The sequence below is a fragment of the Nuphar pumila genome, chromosome 7 (assembly GCF_984573655.1).
Source record: "Nuphar pumila chromosome 7, dmNupPumi1.hap1.1, whole genome shotgun sequence".
Taxonomy (NCBI): Eukaryota; Viridiplantae; Streptophyta; class Magnoliopsida; order Nymphaeales; family Nymphaeaceae; genus Nuphar; species Nuphar pumila.
The window spans coordinates 8,267,025-8,287,018 of NC_143255.1; the positions used below are offsets into that span (position 1 = coordinate 8,267,025).

The window sequence follows — 19,994 nt, forward strand, 5'->3', positions numbered from 1 at the left end:
TTTTAAGCTTTTTTTACATCTAACACCATACATGTGTACTATAGGTTTTGTTTAGTGGGAACAAGCGTTTGGATCACCAGAATCTGATCTGTATGCACAGGTTTTCGGGTGATCCAAAGTCAATGGCTACAAAGGCATTATTTTTTTTCAGTTCATAAAAATATATTTTTTTATCAAAAAAATATAATCCAAGAGTCCATTTCCACTAAATCGAGAATGCTAAACACATATCTGATCTATCATAAAACACCTCCAAATTCGCAAAAATTGGCAGAAACTATTTTCAAGAAATTTATTTTGTTGAAAAAAATATTTTTAATTAATTTTATTGGTGAATAGAACATGAGAAAAATAAAAAGTTTAATTTCTCATCAAAAAAAGTCTTGGCGTTATTATCCCATTCTAAGCTTTTTGTGACCGTGGATACAACACACTTGGTATGTCGTGGTGGGGCCATGCTCATTGACTCGGGTCTGACATAATGGTAAAGTGAAGCAAGAGAAAACAAGTGCAAGAAAGACAAGGAAAGCTTCCTTGTGCTTTGCTTTTAAACAATGAAATTATCCAGCCAAAGCTCAAAGCCTCAAAGCTCAAAGCCTCAAAATGCCATGCTGCCCGCAATACAAAATCTGCATGTTTGCAACTAATTTCAAAGAGTGGATGAGATTAGGGATGTCAATGGGTCGGATTAACCCAATGTCTGACCTGAATTCAAATCCGATTAAAAATCAGATTCTGATTTGGTATCGATTTTGCATTGAAATCTAAATCCTAGTAAAATCGGAAACCGATTAAGTGTAAATATTCTGTTTTAGGCTACTAGGATCCAGATTCAGTTTTATCTTTTTTTTCATCCGATTCCGAATCCAATAAGGTCAGATTCGGTAAACCTAAATCCAGATATGATAAAAAGCAGATTTGGATTCGGTATAGATTTTGCATTGAAATCCAAATCTAAATCTTATTAAAATCTGAAACCGATTAACTGGTAGGATCCAGATTCAGTTTTATCTTTTTTTCATCCGATTTTGAATCCAATTAGATCAGATCCAATTGAGTGTAATGCCTAAATCCGACCCGTTGACATCCCAAATGAGATTTTTAGATGGGACAGAATAAATACGTGGCAGCATGAACTATGCCACCTTTTTTTTTTTTGCAAACTTTTGGTAGCCCATCTAGGTTCAGACTCAAGTAGAACCAGACTCAAACCTGTTTTGACATGATGATACTGGGTTCGGACCCGGGTCTAATCGGACCCATCATAAAAAAAACCATACCTGAATCCTATAAGCAGCGGTGGGACCAGGCTCGTTGTCTGTTCATGTCTGCATTAAAAATGGATAAGAACAAAACCGTGTGGGGGTCTTGAAAGACGTTTTCTTGTGGTCTGACGTGACAAAAAAGCAAAGCAAAAGAAAACAGGTCAAATGGGTAACCGAGAGAAGCTTCCTCTCGCATTCCTTTTAATAATGAAAAATAAAAAAAATTGTATAAGTTGAGGTGGTCCAATAAAAAAAAACAGCAGCAAGCAAGGTAAAAAATTAAAAGTCTCCGGGTTGGTGAAGATATAATGGTGAGAGGCTTTCTCCACGTGTTTCCTCTTAACTACAAGGAATGGTAGATGTTGGAGTAGATGTTGGACAGGTTGACAACTAAAAAGACACATAGAGCAATTGTTACTTCCGTTTATTAGCTTTTTTATCCGGAAGAAGGAAGACAATCGCTCTGATTGTGTGAGTAGAAGAAGGGAGAAAGAAAGGTAAGCGCTCACACGTCTTTGAATTTATATCAACATCCTCAATAAAAGAAATCAATTCCGCAGAAAGGTTTTCAGGAAAGTCTTCAACAGGAAAGTACCCCCCACGTCTTCTTTCAAACAAGAAAAAATCAAGACTGGAAAAAATCTCACTCGAGAAATGAACTCAAAGTAAGGCAAGAACCAACAATATCAAAGAGCACAGTAAAAGGAAAGCCTCAAACTGAAGACAAGTTCGAGTTAAGATTTTTGCCAATCAAAGCAACCAAGACAGATGTATCTCATAAAGCAAGAATCATTCATTCAAGGAAATCGAAGAGACTGTTATTGCTAATGTTGCCAACGTATGACCATCAAATAAGGAAATGAAAAACAGGCCCAAGGCAATCCTGGGTGTTGTTCATGCTGACAGAAACGAAAAGAAAGACCTGCATATTTTGGAAAAAAGACTAATCAAGGATTATCATTCTCCTCCCCTTATAAATCTTTGGATTCTCATCTTGCTAAATTCAACTTATTATAAAAAATATGTGAGAGAACAAATTAAAAAACCAATGTACACCGTGAATGTGTTAACAACAGAGATAATATCGGAAACGAGACTCTCATAAGAGGCGCCGATATAAACAAATGTGGTTACAAGCAAGATCATATGATAATGGAACTCTCACAAGATTTCTATATGATCAAATGTGGTTACAAGTAAGACCACGATAATAGGACTCTCACACGTGATTCTGGTAGAGACAAATGTGCAACCGACCAGTACACTGGGACTCCAACCGATGGTTACGGTAAAATCAAATGGAACACTCAAGAAAAGAAAAGAACATGTCTGAGGCAAATGTGAAGGAGATCATAACTAGCTATAATTTACAGATTGTCGATAATACTCTAAACACGAGGATAATTCTGTTAAGAGTACCAAATGTAATACCAAATGTAAACAAACGAAAAAACTAGATTGTGGACTATGTGTAGTCAACAATCCTGGAATATCCTTCAAGAGTGGAAAACTCCACATGTATAGCATTGAGTGAACTATGGTGGATGTAGGTGATTTTACACCGAACTACGTTAAATTAGTTTTTATTGTTAGTTGATTTTGTTTGGGGATGAAAGGTGAGAAAAATAAATAACTCAATTTCTCATGAGAAAAGAACAAATTGGTGTTGCTTTCCTGCTCAAATCTTTTGTCACCGTCGTGGACACAACCCACTTCACTTCTAACTAGCACCAGTGGTAGGGGACAGGCTCATTGACTTTTCATGGCTGCATTAGTTTATAAAAGAAAAATGGGTAAGGGAAAAGACCGTGTGGGGTTCTGGAAAGACGTTTTCTTCTAGTCTGACGTCATAAGAAAGCGAAGCAAAGAGAAGACGTTTCCTCGCGCTTTCCTTTCCATAATAAAAAAAACAAATGAATTAAAGGAAGATGGTGAGAGGCTTTATGGTTGTGTTCCCTCTCTCGGCTTATAAATGGATGGTAGAGGTTGGACTAAGACTGGGCAGATTTTAAACTCCCGTTTAATAGCTTCTCTGTATCGAAGAAGAAAGACCATCGCGTAGCTTGTGTGAGCAGAAGAAGAAAGACCATCGCCATCAAAAGAGTTCAAGTATCAAACTCCATGGCTCTAGTGTTATTCTTGCTACCTTTGCTTTTGTTGGTTCCATTTCTATATCTTCAGTTCTGGAAAAAATCAAAAAGCTGCCCGAAAGTAAATGATGAAGAGGAAAAGGCAGCAGACCCATCAAAGCATGGTGGGTTTGAGTTTGATGTGTTCTTAAGTTTTTCAGGGAAGGATACACGCATGGGCTTCACGGGCCATCTCCACCAACGACTGCAACAGCATGGCATAAAAGCATTCATAGACAGTGAGGACTTGCAAAAGGGCGAAAGAATCGGTAAACTGTTGAAGTATATCGAGGGATCAAAGATTTTTGTGCCCATCTTCTCCCAAAACTATGCAAAGTCTAAGTGGTGTTTGATGGAGATAGCCAAGATGGTGGAGATTAACGAAAAGGCTGAGAAAGAGAGGCCAATCATTCCCGTGTTCTTTCATGTTTCTCCTTCTGATGTCAAGCATCCGATAGAGTCATTTCCAGAAGCTTTTGAAAACCACCAAAGCAACGAGGGTGAGATAAAGGTGAACGAGTGGAGTCGCGCCTTGACAAGAGCAGGGAGGATTTCTGGGTACTGTCTCCCTGACACAAATGGGTCAGTAACCACCTCTCTCTCCATATATATATATATATGAGATAGCATTTGCTACACTCCTAGAATCACAGTTTTTGGAATAAAGACGTCTTTTTGAGGTTTGAAAATTTGATACAATGTTGGCTGTTGATCTTTCAACCTTCATAAAATCCTATATATGTCAAAAAAACATGATCCAAAGGCCAATTTTTGCTAAACTTGATATGTATTCACATATGGAGGGTCAGATGTGCAACAAAACTAAAAAAATAAATAAAAAATTACATTTTTTCACTTAGTTTCCACCTATGAGGGTAGCAAACATTATCCCTATATCCCAGTATATACATATATAGAGCGCATCTATGGAGGTATTGTAGCTGCTTATGGTGGTACATCCTTGATTTAGAGAGATCTACATGTTTAATATATTCTATTTATTATTTTCATGTATTAAAGTTACTAAAATATGATGTTTTATATTATTTAGAAACCACTCTTATTTTCATGCATTATGAGCCACTGATTTTCATGGTCTAAAAAATTGAATCTTATGATGTATTAAACATGAAAAAACCTTCTAATATACTAAATAAATCATGTTAAACAGATCTGGATCATTAGATTTACTGTTTGGTGGTTATATCTATGCTAGCAAGAGTGTGTACCACCCTATGGTACCATGTGGCAGAACAACTATATATCACCCACCACACTTCTCTCTCTCTCTCTCTCTCTCTCTCTCTCTCTCTCTCTATATATATATATATATATATATATATATATATTGGTTTCTAATAAAGGTAAAAATTTAATAAGCTAAAAATCATCAAGTTGTTTGGACTCAAACTGACCACACAGTTTCCTCCAACATGGTTTGTTTGCTAAGGATCTGATGTAAAAATGCTATCTTTGAGTTATGAAATTTTGGCACAATGTTGGACCCCTTTAAAAACCTAATTATTTGTTGTAATCACATGGTTCAAAACAAGTTTCCTACTCAACAAACCATAAAGATCACATCCCTAACATTTGATTTATAAAAAGGTTAATTTTTTTTTAAAAAAAAAAGTGATTTCTGCTCATTAATTTATTAGTTTCTCACCTTTATTAGTACCAATATATATATAGAGGGACCCTGTTTTTCTGCCTCGATAGGCCCATTCAAAATTCACAGTTTTTTGTGTTTTTTTTCACACTAACACCATAGATGTGTTCTATAGGTTTTGTTTAGTGGGACCCTGTTTTTGGATCAGCGGAATTCGACACTTATACATGTTTTTCCTGTTATCCAAAATCAATGGCTATAAGGCATGAATTTTCTCGGCTGCTAAAGATACATTTTTTCATTAAAAAATATGATCCAAGAGAGATTCCCTTCAGATCTATTATGAAAACGCTTCAAATTTCGCTGGACAGAATGAGAAAAAAGGGCCTATATATATGTGTGTGCGCGCTTGTGTGAAAATGAAAAACTGCAAAATCAGAACAGTGCTAATTGGAACATGCAATTAGTTTTTCTGTGTTTTTTCAAAATGTTAAGCACAGATGTGATTTATATGCTTGTTTTTATAGAAATCACTTCTTGGAGCATTTGATTCCAATACATGGATAGGTTTTTATAATGTTTGAAAAAATCAATGGCTTATAATTTACATAAATTTTTGAGACACTAAATACTTTTTTTTTTATCTAAAATGCATGATCAAAGTGTATTTTTAGTAAAATTTTGAGACTATATCCCAAAGGGGTTTACCGTAGTGGGATGGGGCCAAGGCTACTAGGTTAGCGTTTTGGGCTCAAATCTCATCGGTGTCTCCCCTTGTGCAAGCGAAAGTGTGGCTACTCCCTGGGAGCAGGGCTAGGTCTTTGTTCCTAAGGGTGGTTTCTTTGTGTAAATATAAAAAAAAATCATACTGAACACATCAGTGAGATCAGAATTGGAAACAAACCCCGAAACCCTAATAACATGTTTCCTTTAGCACCGTGCCCATTTGTTAGGTTTTCATTATATTTTAAAGCTCACAACTCAAAAGCCTTATTTTTTGATCGAAATAATATGATCTAAGTTTTGATCCTTTGCAGGTAAACTTGATGAACACATCTTTATACACAAATTGAGTCAATAAAGTTCAAATCTATGATTTCTAGCTCTATGCATTTAATAACTGTTTTGAGTTACTAAACTTTGGCACATTGTGGGCCATTGACTTTTGGACCTCTTTAAAAAAACTAATTACTTTTCATAATCACATGATTAAAAATAAGTTTCCTACTAAAAAAAACTATGTCGATTACATCCATAAAATTTGATTTACAAAAGATTAGAATTCTTTTAAGAAAAAAAAAGTAATTTCTACTCGTTAGTTTCTTACCTTCATTAGTAGCCAATATTTACCCTGGATGGATGGATGGATGGATGGATGGATGGATGGATGGATGGATGGATGGATGGATGGAATGGATGGATGGATGGATGGATTGGATTGCATTAATACTCATGAAGATTAACAAAATGTTGAACTCATGAACCGAACACAGAAGAAACAAAACTAAAATATAGAAAAAACAAAGCTAAAGAAAAAGAAACTACAGACAACAAAGCCTACTCAACCAGGATCTGCACAACCAGGATCCGCAGGATTAGAAGAAACCACCGCGGAGTGAACGTCATTCAGATGAGAGGAGAGGTAATATTGCATATACATCAACAAGGATTTTATGGACAAGATGATTAAAGATGATCGGAATTTGACGAAAAGTAGCATCATTGCGTGCCATCCAAACAAACCACCAAGTAGTAAGCAACCATGGAATCAGTCTCCACCGCTTGCATCGTCTAATTTCAATAGGGCCCAGAAGAAGATCAAACGCTAAAGACTCTTCTTTGACAATTACGTTCGGAGATCTCCACGTCCTATTAAATAGGGTCACAAAGATTGGGGAGGACCAAAATAAATGAAAGGTAGTTTCTTCAGCAGCTTGCCACAACACACACCAACTTGGAAACTGAAAGCCCAACTTCTTTAAATAACTGTGAGTCTGAACCCTATCATGCAAAATTAACCTAGCCAAGAACCGAGATCTTGGAGAAGGGCCCTTACCCCATAACGCATAGTCAGGGAACCAATCTGCCCTTCGGGGGAGCAACGATCTATACACTTTGTGGGTGTGGAACGCTCCATTTGGAGTAATCGCCCATTGCAACCATTGATCATAATTTCTAGCATCCCCAGTTTGATCTCTGAAGGACGATAAGGCTCTCAGCCACATGCTTTGCAAGTGCGAGATCGCCAGACCCCGAGTTCTATGGCGAAAAAGAGATAAATCAGGAGCACCATATTTAGCATAGAGCAAGCGAGCACATGGAGAGCCTGGTTGATGAGCCATCCAACATTGCTTGGCTACGAGAGCAATACTCCTTTGTCTTGGAGCAAAAACACCTAAGCCAGCTATACGCCTCTGTAACACCACCGTTCGCCAACCAACTAAATGGCGCTTACTCTTAAGTTGACACCCAGACCAAAGAAAATCTGACATTAAATGACAAATTTGCTTCTCCACAGGCATCACGAACATTGACATGAAGAATTCAGGGATAGAAGAAAAAACATGTTTGATTAAAGTCAGACGGCCAGCGATTGAGAGATAAGAAGCCTGTCAAGAAAAAAGCTTGCTTTTCACTTTTTGAATAGTTGGAGCCCAAGCAGTGGAAGAGAGGCGTTTCACTTGTAACGGCAGACCCAAATATGTCATCGGCAACTCAGAAATTACTCTTAAGTTGACACCCAGACCCAAAAAATAGTTGGAGCCCAAGGAGAGAGAGAGAGAGAGAGAGAGAGAGAGAGAGAGAGAGAGAGAGAGAGAGAGGATAATGTTCTTCAAGCTTAATTTGGAATTACTTATTTGTTGTTGTCGTCAATTTGCAGGGACGAGACAAAACTGATCACAGATATATGCAAGAAGGTATCTAATTTATTAAGCAAGGTCCCAATTCACATAGATCTTCTAATTGGGAACGATTCTCAATTAAAAGAAGTGTTGGTGATGTTGGGCAGGGAAACAAATGTTGTTTGTGTTGTTGGAATTTGTGGGCAAGGAGGCATCGGAAAGACTACAATTGCGACGGCCATCTATAATAAGCTATTTACTAAATATGATGGTGGTTGCTTCATCACAGATGTTCGTGAAAATGCCAAGCCTCATAAGGGACTTCCCAAACTACAAAAAAAGCTAATTTCTGACATTTTAAAAGAAAAAATTGATATCCATGATGTTAAACAAGGAATTAGCTTGATCAAGGATAGAATGAGTAGTAAGAAAGTTCTCCTAATTCTTGATGATGTGGATGACACGGAGCAACTTGATGCTTTTATAGCCAAACGAAATCCTTCAAAACAAGAGGAATGGTTTGGTGCGGGAAGTAAGATTATTGTTACAACAAGGGATAAAAACGTACTTCTAAAGCATGGACTGGAGGAAGAAGAAATTTATGCCCTTAAAGAACTGGACGATGTGCATTCACTTGAGCTATTCAGTCTCCATGCATTTAAGAATGACCAACAAAAGGCAGAGTTTGAAGAACTATCTAAGGAAGTTGTGAAAATAACGGGGGGGCTACCACTCGCTCTTAAAGTACTTGGTTCAGAGCTTTATGGTAAAAGTGATAGGGAAAAATGGCTAGAATTGTTGAAAAAACTGAAACGAGTTCAACATAAAGGCATTCTTGAAAAGTTAAAAATAAGTTATGACTCACTAGAAGATCCAGGGGAGAAGTGCATATTTTTAGACATAGCATGTTTTTTTATTGGAAAGGGGAAACAATTTCCAGTTTACATGTGGGAGGATTGCGGTTATTGCCCAAGCTGGTCACTCGAAGTTCTCGAACACAAGTCTCTCATTAGTATTGATGATGATGGTAGATTTAGAATGCATGACCAAATTCGAGATATGGGAAGGACTATAGTTCGGAAAAAAGGCAAATGGAAACCTCAAAAGTACAGCAGGCTATGGGATGCGGATGACATAGAAAGGGTGTTGGAGGAAGCAAAGGTATGATCTAAACTGATTTCTATCTTTATTTTCATAGTATTAGAACTTTGAATATTGGCATAAGAATGATTATGGCGTATTCTATATATCTTTTATTTTTCATAATATTAAAAAGCTGGTCACCAACACAAGATAAATTAGACAACATTGTTTCTTGGTCAAAAGTTCAGAAACTTGGCCTAGATTGGCATTGGTAAATTCACAGTCAAACAATGGAATCTAAATAACGCATTACTTCTAGCCATCTTAGAGCACTTGTCTATATATATACAGATAGTAACAAATAATGGCAATATTTTGAAAAATGGCGCAATATTTTTTAGACCTATTTCTTTAGCGTAAAAATCCCGTTAATATCGTGAGGCTTTCAAAATCTCTCATAATCTTTAATATTTTGTGAAATTATGGCAAAAAGCATTGCGATATTAACATAACTTAAAATGATAAAACCTCGTCAACAACAAACAAATTAGTGGAAAAAAATGTTCGAAAAAGTATTGCTGACGTGGGAAACTCCATGTGAGCAAGCAGATTTATTAGCCCACATGAATGGTCCAACCATTTCAAATTTCAAGTATGTTGCCAAGCAAACAGAGTTCCTTTTTAGCTATAGTTGGAAAAGGTAAGGACCCTTTTTCCTCGTCGATATTGGAGAGGGTTGTGTATGTTCGCCCCCGATGATTCACTGAATCCCACGCCTGTGTTCGGGGCTTTGAATGAGCACCACGTATACAAGCACATGGGGCTCGTATTCCTGTGTATGTTGACATAACTTTGCATCGGACTCTGGTGTTGTTGCAAAGACTTAAGTACCCTTTATTGCTATTCTTCTCATAAAGTGATGGTTTTGAGAAAATGACAAAAATGCCCTTCATTCAAAAAAGAAAAAACAAATAGTTCAAAAAAAGGACAAACATGTCCTCCATCCAGAAAGTCGAGGATGATGTTGACTCTTCAAAGTCTTCTTCTTTTTCTGTTCAAAAAAAGGACAAACATGTCTTCTTCTTCTTTCTCCGTAAAACACTGTAAAACCCTTTCTCTCTCTAGAGAAGAAATCAAGGGAAACAAAGAGTTCTTCCTGGAGAAGGCCATGAACATCAACCCCTTCACTCTCTCTCCCTTCTCTCTCTACTTCTGTGCACATCCAACAGACGATCCTACATTGCTCCATCGTCATCTTCTTCTTCTTCATTCTTCGTAAAACACTGTAAAACTCTCTCTCTCTTTAGAGAAGAAATCAAGGGAGGTAAAGGGTTCCTCCTGGAGAAGGCCATGAACACCAACCCTCTCACTCTCTCTCCCTTCTCTCTCTACTTATGTGCCTGATTTAGAGTTTTTGCCTTTACAGGAGGGGGGTCCGGGGGCTCCCCCCGGCGCGGAAGACACTACAAATACTACAAATTTTTTTTGGGCCTTCCAACAATGATTTGTAGTATTATCGGGCTTTCCTACAACAATTTGTAGTATTTGTAGTGTCTTCCGTAAATCGCGAAACGCTATAGCGATTTGTAGTGTCTTCCGTAAATCGCTATAGCGATTTATAGTGTCTTCCGCAAAGCGATTTGTAGTGTCTTCAGCAAATCGCTATAGCGATTTGTAGTGTCTTCCGCAAATTAGGACCAACTTGTCAGAGCCACCGTTCTCGCCCTCCTCCTCGACAGCAACCCAGTCGGTGCAGTCACGCTGAGGATGGCCAGCAGAAGCTCCACCACGTCGTCTTCCTCTCCCTAGCGAGGAGGTCTCAGCGGAGCCGTCGTTCCGGTGATGGGTGTTCATCTCGTTCCGGTGATGGGTGTTCTACGAAATGTAAATCCCCTCTTCTGTAAGGGCAAAAGGCCATGAACACGCTGGGAGGAGCCCTCAGACCCCCCTTCTGTAAGGGTAAAAGCTCTGAATCAGACTCCATAACTCTTCAAGTTGAATGATGCTACCCACACTGGGAGGAGCTCTCAGACCCCCCTTTCTGTAAGGGTAAAAACTCTAAATCAGACTCCACAACTCTTCAAGTTGAATGATGCTACCCACGCTGGGAGGAGCCCCCAAACCCTCCTCCTATAAGGGTAAAAACTTTGAATCAGGCTCCACAACAGTAAATGTGCAGGTCAGTCGGTGCTTGATGAAGCAATGTATGATCTTCTAATGGATGTGCACAGAAGCAGAAATAGAAGGGAGAGAGAGAGAGTGTGAGAGTTAAATGATGCTACCCACGCTGGGATGAGCCCCCAAACCCTCCTCCTGTAAGGGTAAAAACTTTGAATCAGGCTCCGCAACAGTCAATGTGCAGGTCAGTCGGTGCTTGATGGAGCAATGTATGATCTTCTAATGGATGTGCACAGAAGCAGAAATAGAAGGAAGAGAGAGAGAGAGTAAGAGGGTTGATGTTCATGGCCTCCTCCAGGGGAGATATCTTTCTCGGATAATCCTGCAGTGCAGAGACTGGGTCTTAAATAATCATCTTCGGGGCACTTAAGTCTTTACAACCACTCATTTTCAAGAGCCGTCATTTTTTTTTGCACCAATGGAGGAGAGGGTACTTAAGTCTTTGCAATCGCATCAAACTCCAACGCTAATTAATGCTGACAAACATGAGGATACGAGACGCACATGTTTACATATGTGGTGCTCTTTGGGACCCCCGATCATGAGATGTAGCTAACATATAACCTGCATCGTCGATATTGGGCTACTTTTTGCATCCTTGTTCTCGTATCCAATCAATATCTTGTTCACATTAAGAGATCATCTCTCCCACCCATTAAGTATCTATTATAAACTTTTGCGGGTAGTTTTTTACTTATGTATAATAAATTTTGACAAATCTATATTTTTATAAGAATTTCTCATGTAAACAAAGTTTTTTCAAAATCTCCACGTGCAAAGAAATTCTTTAGAACGATATTTGTGACTTATATATAGGGTAATTATGCATCCATGCTATCTTCAATAATAAATATGTTCTCACCTCATATTTAGAAATCTTTTATAAAGATGGATATCGTATCCAAACGGATAGGTTTACGAAAAAATGCATTTTATATTGATTTTTGAGGGTGTCAACGGACGAAATGACCACTGTACGCCCAAGCCCACACGTACGCACGGAATGAGTCAGACAGGTGCCTCTCGGCTAGAAAATGACTAGTTTATTTATTTTTTTTCCTTTTGGCCAGCCACCTGCTGGAAAAGAAGGTGCCAGCTTGTGGCTAGAAAATTACTAGTTTATTTTTTTTTTATTTTGTTTAGCCCTTCGGAACCCAAATGTTAGTTCTTTAGGTTTTGGGCCATTCAAAAACCAACAAAACCTAATTTTTGGCAAACCAGCGGTGCAAACACTTCAGACTTGGGCTGGGATCCTGCCAGATCTGATCTGAATCTGAAATGTACATATCAGATCCAAATCTGAGTCAAAATCCATATCCTAATTAGATCCAGAAAGGTAAAATTGAATCTAAATCCGAAATACATGTGGTAATACTTGATCTGAAAAAAATAGAACAAAAACAAGACATTTACATGTAAACACATGTAATTAGTTCAGATTTTGAATCGGATCAATTCTAGATCTAGTTTAAACTGCTGATTCGAGTCTGAAAGTGATGTGATTGAACAGATTCGAATCCATCTGACTATACATTCAGATCTTACTTAAATGATCTATATTTGAAAAAAAAATGTCAGATTTGGATCGGATATCCAACCATATCCAATCCATTTGCAGACCTATTTGAAAGCTAATCTTGGTTTCTAAGAAACTTAGTTTTGCCTCATGTTATCCAAACGGGGACTATGAATACTATTTTTTAGTTTGGAATAGATGCAGCATCTTATATGCATCTTTAATAGGCCTTGACAAGGGGACCGGCCAGCCCATGTGCCTGACTCATTGCCTACCCGTGAGGCCCAAGGGTACTAAACTAGGCTTAACTGGTCCTCAAGCTAATATATATATATATATATATATATATATATATATATATATACCAAATCTAGGTTGGGCTTGGCCTACACCTTGTTCCTGGGAGCTGGTCCAGAAACTAGGCCCAGGCCAAAACCAAACATGCCCGGCCATGGGCTGCCCGTTGCAGCCTGCCTATTGTCCACTTCTAATATTTAATGGCTCAAACGCCCATGTGTCCCAAATCTCATTCTCGGGAAAATATTGGACAGAGAAAATTAAACCGATATTTTGATTTATTTATTTATTTTAGGCTCATATAAAAAAAACATGACATGTTTACAAAATATATGTAAGATATAAACAATATCGAAACATTGCAAAATTTGTTTTCCAAAATAAGTGATATTTTGTGAATATTGAATTTTTCGGTATTACATGGGCGTGTTTGGAAATATTGTGGTTTTTTGATGTTGATACAGATTCTTCCAAATATTGAATAATTTATTTTTTCATATCAATATGTGAAGTTAACGGATACATATGATCCGGATTGTAAGATGTAAATGGTTTATGAAGAGAAATGTTATTATTGCCAGATATTCATACTCATGTGGCAGTCATTGGAGACGGCCATGGCTGCGGTTGTTAAAAAAGTAATGGTGACGGTAAAAAACATCTGTCTACTGCTGGATTGTAAGATGTAAATGGTTTATGAAGCAAAATGGCAGTCATTGGAGACGGCCGTGGCTGCAGTTGTTAAAAAAGTAATGGTGACGGTAAAAAACATTATTGTAACTAGTAGAGACCAGCAATTGGACAATGACGTGAGTCTGTTGTATACTAAGGTCTTGATATAAAATACATGGGTTTAGAGGATCAATAAACGTCCAAGATGAGTCGAAACATGCATGTTCTCGGATTCTTGGTAACCTGATTCGGTCTGTTTCCTTTCTTATTTGTGCAGGTATCCAAGCTCCCTCTCATCCAAGGCATCACTTTTGAGAATATGGACTATCAACATAAGCATTTGAGCAAGGAGGCATCTGAAGCAATGAGCAGTCTCAAGATGCTTGATGAAAGCTACTCTGGGCATCAAGATGATGGGTGCATACACCTCCCAAGGAATCTAAAATATCTGAAGTTGGATTATGATGTTTTTACGGTTCCGTTTCATAACGTTCGCCTTAAGGGACTCGTTGTCCTCCGCATAAGTGGTAGTTGGTTTAAAGACATGGGTAACTTGGTCAGTAGTCACAAAAATAGTAAGAATAAAAACACATGCATTTCCATCTTCAGTGTGCAAAATCAAATATGTTAAAGCACCAATCATCCCATGATTCAAATGCCTATTTTAGGCAGAGCCAACACGTTTGTGCCTTTGATTAAGGTACCAAGAATGAGTGATGGCCATTTGGTCATGGGAATTTGAGTCACATGCATGTGTTCATCCTAGTGATGAACAACATTGAACAAGGTCACCTTTTCTTTTTACTCCCAGTTTCTCATATTTTTTTGATGCATATAATGTTTTTGTTAATATAAAAAATAAATAATAATAATGATCTGCAGGTGCTTCCAAAGCTAAAGGTCCTCGATCTCTCTCACTGTCTAACACTCGTCCGCACTCCTGATTTCACTAGTCTCAAGAGCCTGGAAAAGCTGGTGCTCGACTACTGTGCGTCACTGAAAGAAATTGATGAATCAATCGAGCATCTTAAGAAGCTGGTTTTCTTGAGTATGAAAGAGTGTTCTAATCTAGAATGGCTGCCAGAAAGGGTAGGGGACTTGAAATCCCTAGAACAACTTAACCTTGAGGGATGCTCTTGCCTAAGAAGAATACCTGAATCATTACGAGGCTTAAAGAACCTGTCTGAATTGACTCTTGAGGACTGCACATCATTGGAGAATATACCATTCTTCAGGGGAAAGGTCGCGTCTTTACTGGTGCTGATTCTCGATGATTATAGTTCGTTAAAGCTGCTACCTGATTCATTAGGAGAATTAAAAAACCTTCATGAGTTGTCTCTACGAGGCTGTGAATCATTGGAGGAAATACCAAACTCTATTGGAATGTTGGAATCTTTAGAGAGACTCTCCCTTATTGGTTGTAGATCATTAAAAGGATTGCCTGATTCCATAGGAGACCTAAAGAAGCTTTGTTCTTTATGTCTAAATGATTGCGTGTCAATTGAAGGAATTCCTGATTCCATTGGAAGGTTGGAGTCTTTGGAAGCGCTCAACCTGAAGGGCTGCAGTTCAATGAAAGAGATACCTGATTCGTTAGGGGACTTGAAGAAGCTTCGTATTTTATCTCTAGAATATTGTTCCGTTCTGGTAGAAATTTCAGATTCCATTGGAAGGTTGGAGTCTTTGGAAGAGCTCAACCTGAAGGGCTGCACTTCAATGAAAGGGATACCTGATTCGTTAGGGGACTTGAAGAAGCTTCGTATTTTATCTCTAGCATATTGTTCCGTGGTAGAAATTCCAGATTCCATTGGAAGGTTGGAGTCTTTGGAAGAGCTCAACCTGAACGGCTGCACTTCAATGAAAGGGATACCTGATTCGTTAGGGGACTTGAAGAAGCTTCGTATTTTATCTGTAGAATATTGTTCCGTTCTTGTAAAAATTCCAGATACCATTGGAAGGTTGGAGTCTTTGGAAAAGCTCAACCTGGAGAGCTGCAGTTCAATGAAAGAGATACCTGATTCGTTAGGATACTTGAAGAAGCTTCTTATTTTATCTCTAAAAGATTGTCACTCTCTGCAATGTATTCCCGATTCCATCGGTGGGTTGGAGTCTTTGGACGAGCTCAACCTGAAGGGCTGCTATTCAATGAAAGGGATACCTTATTCCTTTAGGTACTTAAAGAGCCTAACTCATCTATACCTAGTGGTTTGCAATTCGCTTGAACAATTTCTAGATTCCATTGGATGTTTGAAATTTTTGATGAAGCTAGAGGTTGATTTCCTTCCTGAGCCATCTTCAAGAGCCTTTGGGGAACTCCATCTGGATGTGGATTTTATTGGTGATTTTTTTCAATTACGACATCTTACCTTGCGTGGCCTCTCGAGGCTCGGGTCTCTTCCTCCGCTTCCCTCTTCTCTTGCTACCATCGATCTCTCATATTGTACTGCTTTGAGTAAAGTATCAGACATCTCAAACCTGAAGGGTTTAAAGAAATTGAGACTCACAGGATGCAAGGATCTCACTGACGTTCCAGGCATTGAAAGCCTCCAGTCTTTACAAGAGTTGGACATGAGTGAGTGTGGAAGCCTGGGTTTTGACCTTATGAACAGATTGTCACTGGTAGAGGTACCTTCTTGCTTCATGGTCTTTTTTTTTTTTTTTTTTTTGAGGGGAACATATTACTTATTGAGTTATCACATCTAGTGTCAGATATTTGTTAAGAGTGATTTAGGGATGGCAGTGGACAGGGGAAAAACGGGCCTCGCCTCATTTGCACAAGGATAGAGAGGTTAAAATCAAAACCCGTGCAGGGATGGAGACGGGGATGGATTTATGCTTTCTCGTTGGGCTTCATCCTCGATCTCTGTTACTAAAATATCTAAAATACCTTTAAGGATCGGAGAGAAACGCCGCTTCACCCCCATTTGGTCTCGGAATGGAAGACATGAAATGGGAATAAATGAAGGAGATGGAGGTTAAAATCAAAACACATGCAGAGATGAAGGCGGAGATGGAAGGCAGAATTTTTAGAAGGGGTAGGGGGTGGAGACTTTGTCCCCCACCTCCACCCCGATCCACTGCCATCCCTAGTGATTGGTGTATGTAGCACATTTCCTGATATGTATTTGGACTGATTGACGCCCAACTCTTTGACTTGCAGGCGTCATTTGATTATTTGCGGAGTTTCTCCATTACTGGAAGCCGTGTGGTTCCCCACTTGCTATTTGGGATTCCAGCCAAAACCGTGGGGTTTATCAGATATGGCGGATATATGGTATGCTATTTTTATTTGACAGAGGCGTCGCGCTCCAGTCCAAACTTTGATGAGATATCACCCATTGATGTGCGTTTCGAACTCATGGGGAACGGAAAGATCACCTTACTTGAAAGGCTACAAAGAGAAGTATCTGGAAGCTACTTCCTAGATCCAAAAAGTAAATTGAAGGATGCCATAAATGAGCACTTAGGTGAAGGACCTTTGATGATACGGGTTTCAACAACTTCTCGTGGTTACGAGTTGAGGACGGGTAACATCACAATTGGAGAGTCGCCGCCCCTATTTTCATTGGTGAGGCGGAAACATTTTACTGATTGAGTTATCACATCTAGTGATGACAGTGGACAGGGAAAAAGGGGCCTCGCCTCATTTGAATAAGGATAGAGGTTAAAATCAAAATCCGTGCAGGGATTGAGACGGGGATGGATTTATGCTTTCTCTAGTTGGGCCTCATTTCCGATCTCTATTAGTAAAATAACTAACATACCTTTAATGATGTTAGTGGATCGGGGAGAAACGCCGCTTCAGCCTCATTTGGACTGGTAACGGAAGACATGAAATGGGAATAGAGGAAGGAGATGGAGGTTAAAATCAAAACCCAATGCAGAGATGAAGGCGGAGATGGAAGGCAGAATTTTGAGATTGGATGCCATCCCTAGTGATTGGTATATGTAGCACATTTCGTGATATGTATTTGGACTGATTAACGCCTAACTCTTTGACTTGCAGGCGTCATTTAAACATTTGGAGAGTTTCAGAATTATTGGAAGCCGTGTGGTTCCCCATTTGCTATTTGAGATTCCAGCCAAAGCCGTGAGGTTTATCAGAGATGGCCGATTTATGCGATGCAATTTTTATTTGGCAGACCTCGCGCTCCAGACCAAATTTTGATGAGACATCACCCATTGATGTGCGTTTCTAACTCATGGTGAACGGAACGATCGTCTTCCTTAAAAAGCTACAAGGAGAGAGAGCAGCACTGGAGTGTGCCATAAAGTGAATTGGAGTGTGCCATAAATGATTTCTTAGGTGAAGGACATTTGATGATACTGGTTTCAACTTCTTATGGTTACGAGTTGAGTACAGGCAACATCGAAATTAATTATAAGTGGCTGGGAATGCCAATGCAATGCTGTGAAATTGTCTCACCTCGTACTGAATTAGTTGCCTTGTTTCTTGTTTGGGAATTTTCTATTGAAAACATTTTTCTTAGTGGCTTCCTATGTTGAATCCATATATTGACAAAAGTTAAAAACCACAAAATATTGACAGCCAAAAACTCGTGAATTATAGAATTTTTTTGGAAATTTTGCATTTTTAGGCAAAATCATAGTAATAAAAAATTTAATTAAAAATATAAAAAATAAATTTTATAGAAATATAAATAAAAACACTTAAAAGCAAAAAACACAACTTTTTATGATAAATTGCCAATAAAAACATAAATATAGTGTGTAATACAAGGTATGGTATTTTCTAGAGATTTTCATAAATCAGGCAAGCTTTGTCACAATGGTTAAGTCAGATGGCTTCCAAAGAGCTTTTTAAAATCCTTTCACGATCACTAACGGGGCTCCTGTTGCTTGGTGCGAGCTGTGCTGGGACCATCCTTTCACGGTCACCCATGTGTTGAAGTTCAAAACCCAATGGTATGCTGTGTAACTGATGGGTCTGCCTAATCCAGCTTCCCTTTCATATATATATATATATATATATATATATATATATATATATATATATATATATATATATATATATATATATATATATATATATATATATATATATATATATATATATGTTGTATAAAGGTCTTCAAGCTTTGGAATTACTTATTTATTGTTGTCATCAATTAACATGAACCTGTTGTTGAAAGTCCTATTCACTCGAGTAACAGTAGAGAACCTTCGAGCCATCCTTAAATGAATGTTTAGAAACTGGTATAGTTTTATATTCAGGGTAACCTTGTTGATCTGTCAAGCCAATATCCTCTCCGTACCCATCCTTTTTAAGTTGAAGTTGCACCAATTACATTTAACCCCTAAGTTGGATACATGTGACAAATATCTTTATTTTTCGTTCAAACAATTACAAAAAAAAGCAAATTTTACCTTACCCCAGTAGAAAGGCAAAAATTGGCAGAAACTATCTTCAAGAAATTTATTTTAATTAATTTTATTGGTGAATGAAAAATGAGAAAAATAAAAAGTTTAATTTCTCACAAAGAAAAAGTCTTGGCGTTATTATCCCATTCTATGCTTCTGTCACCGTGGATGCAACCCACTTCCACTTACACCAGGTAGGCCATACTCATTGAGTTGGGTCTGACATAATGGTAAAGCAAAGCAAGAGAAAACAAGTAAAAGAATGACAAGGAAAGCTTCCTTGTGCTGCCAGTCATACAAAATCTTTGCAACTAATTCAAAAGAGTGGATGAGATCGGCAGGGATGTCAACAGGTCGGATTAACCAGATGTCTGACCCGAGTTCGGATCCGATGTCAGATTTGGTAGCCAAATCCAGATCCCATTAAAAATCAGATTCGAGTTTGCATTGAAATCCAAATCTAAATCCTAGTAAAATCAGAAAACGATTAAGTGTAACTATGGTGATTTAGGCTAGTCGGATCTGGTTTCAGTTTCATCTTTTTTCATCCGATTCTGAATCCAATAAGGTCAGATCCAATTAAGTCAGATTCAGTGATACCTAAATCCAAATCGATTAAAAATCATATTCGGATTCTGTATACATTTTGCATTGAAATTCAAATCTAAAATCCTACTAAAAATCTGAATCCGATTAAATGTAAATATCATGTTTTAGGCTAGTAGGATCCGGATTCAGTTTTATTTTATTTTTTTCATCAGATTCGGTAATGCCTAAATCGGACCAACTGACATCCCTAAATGAGATTTTTAGATGGGCAGCAAGCAACTATTAAAAACTTTTTGTAGCCCATCAAATATGTGAAGTTGCATTTGGATTTTTGATCACGAGGTAGAGTGGATACTACCATAAAGTTTGCTCTTGTCACTTTTTTTTTTCTTTTTTTGTGCACTTTGCCTCGGGTATCGCCAGTCCCATCTGCTTTTAAATCATGAAAATGCAATGTTTAATGTTTATACG

At 38.1% G+C, this 19,994-nt stretch overlaps 1 protein-coding gene across 1 annotated transcript; it reads left to right on the forward strand.

Annotated features, from left to right (window-relative positions):
* Window positions 1-3,270: 3,270 nt before the first annotated feature.
* On the forward strand, window positions 3,271-18,081 carry LOC149831038 (uncharacterized). Its single transcript, XM_090013632.1, has 5 exons — window positions 3,271-3,976; window positions 7,885-9,007; window positions 13,870-14,148; window positions 14,475-16,217; window positions 16,753-18,081. Exons 1-5 carry the CDS (start codon window positions 3,387-3,389, stop codon window positions 17,185-17,187), a joined length of 4,170 nt encoding a protein of 1,389 aa, XP_089869758.1. The 5' UTR covers window positions 3,271-3,386; the 3' UTR covers window positions 17,188-18,081.
* Window positions 18,082-19,994: the final 1,913 nt, after the last annotated feature.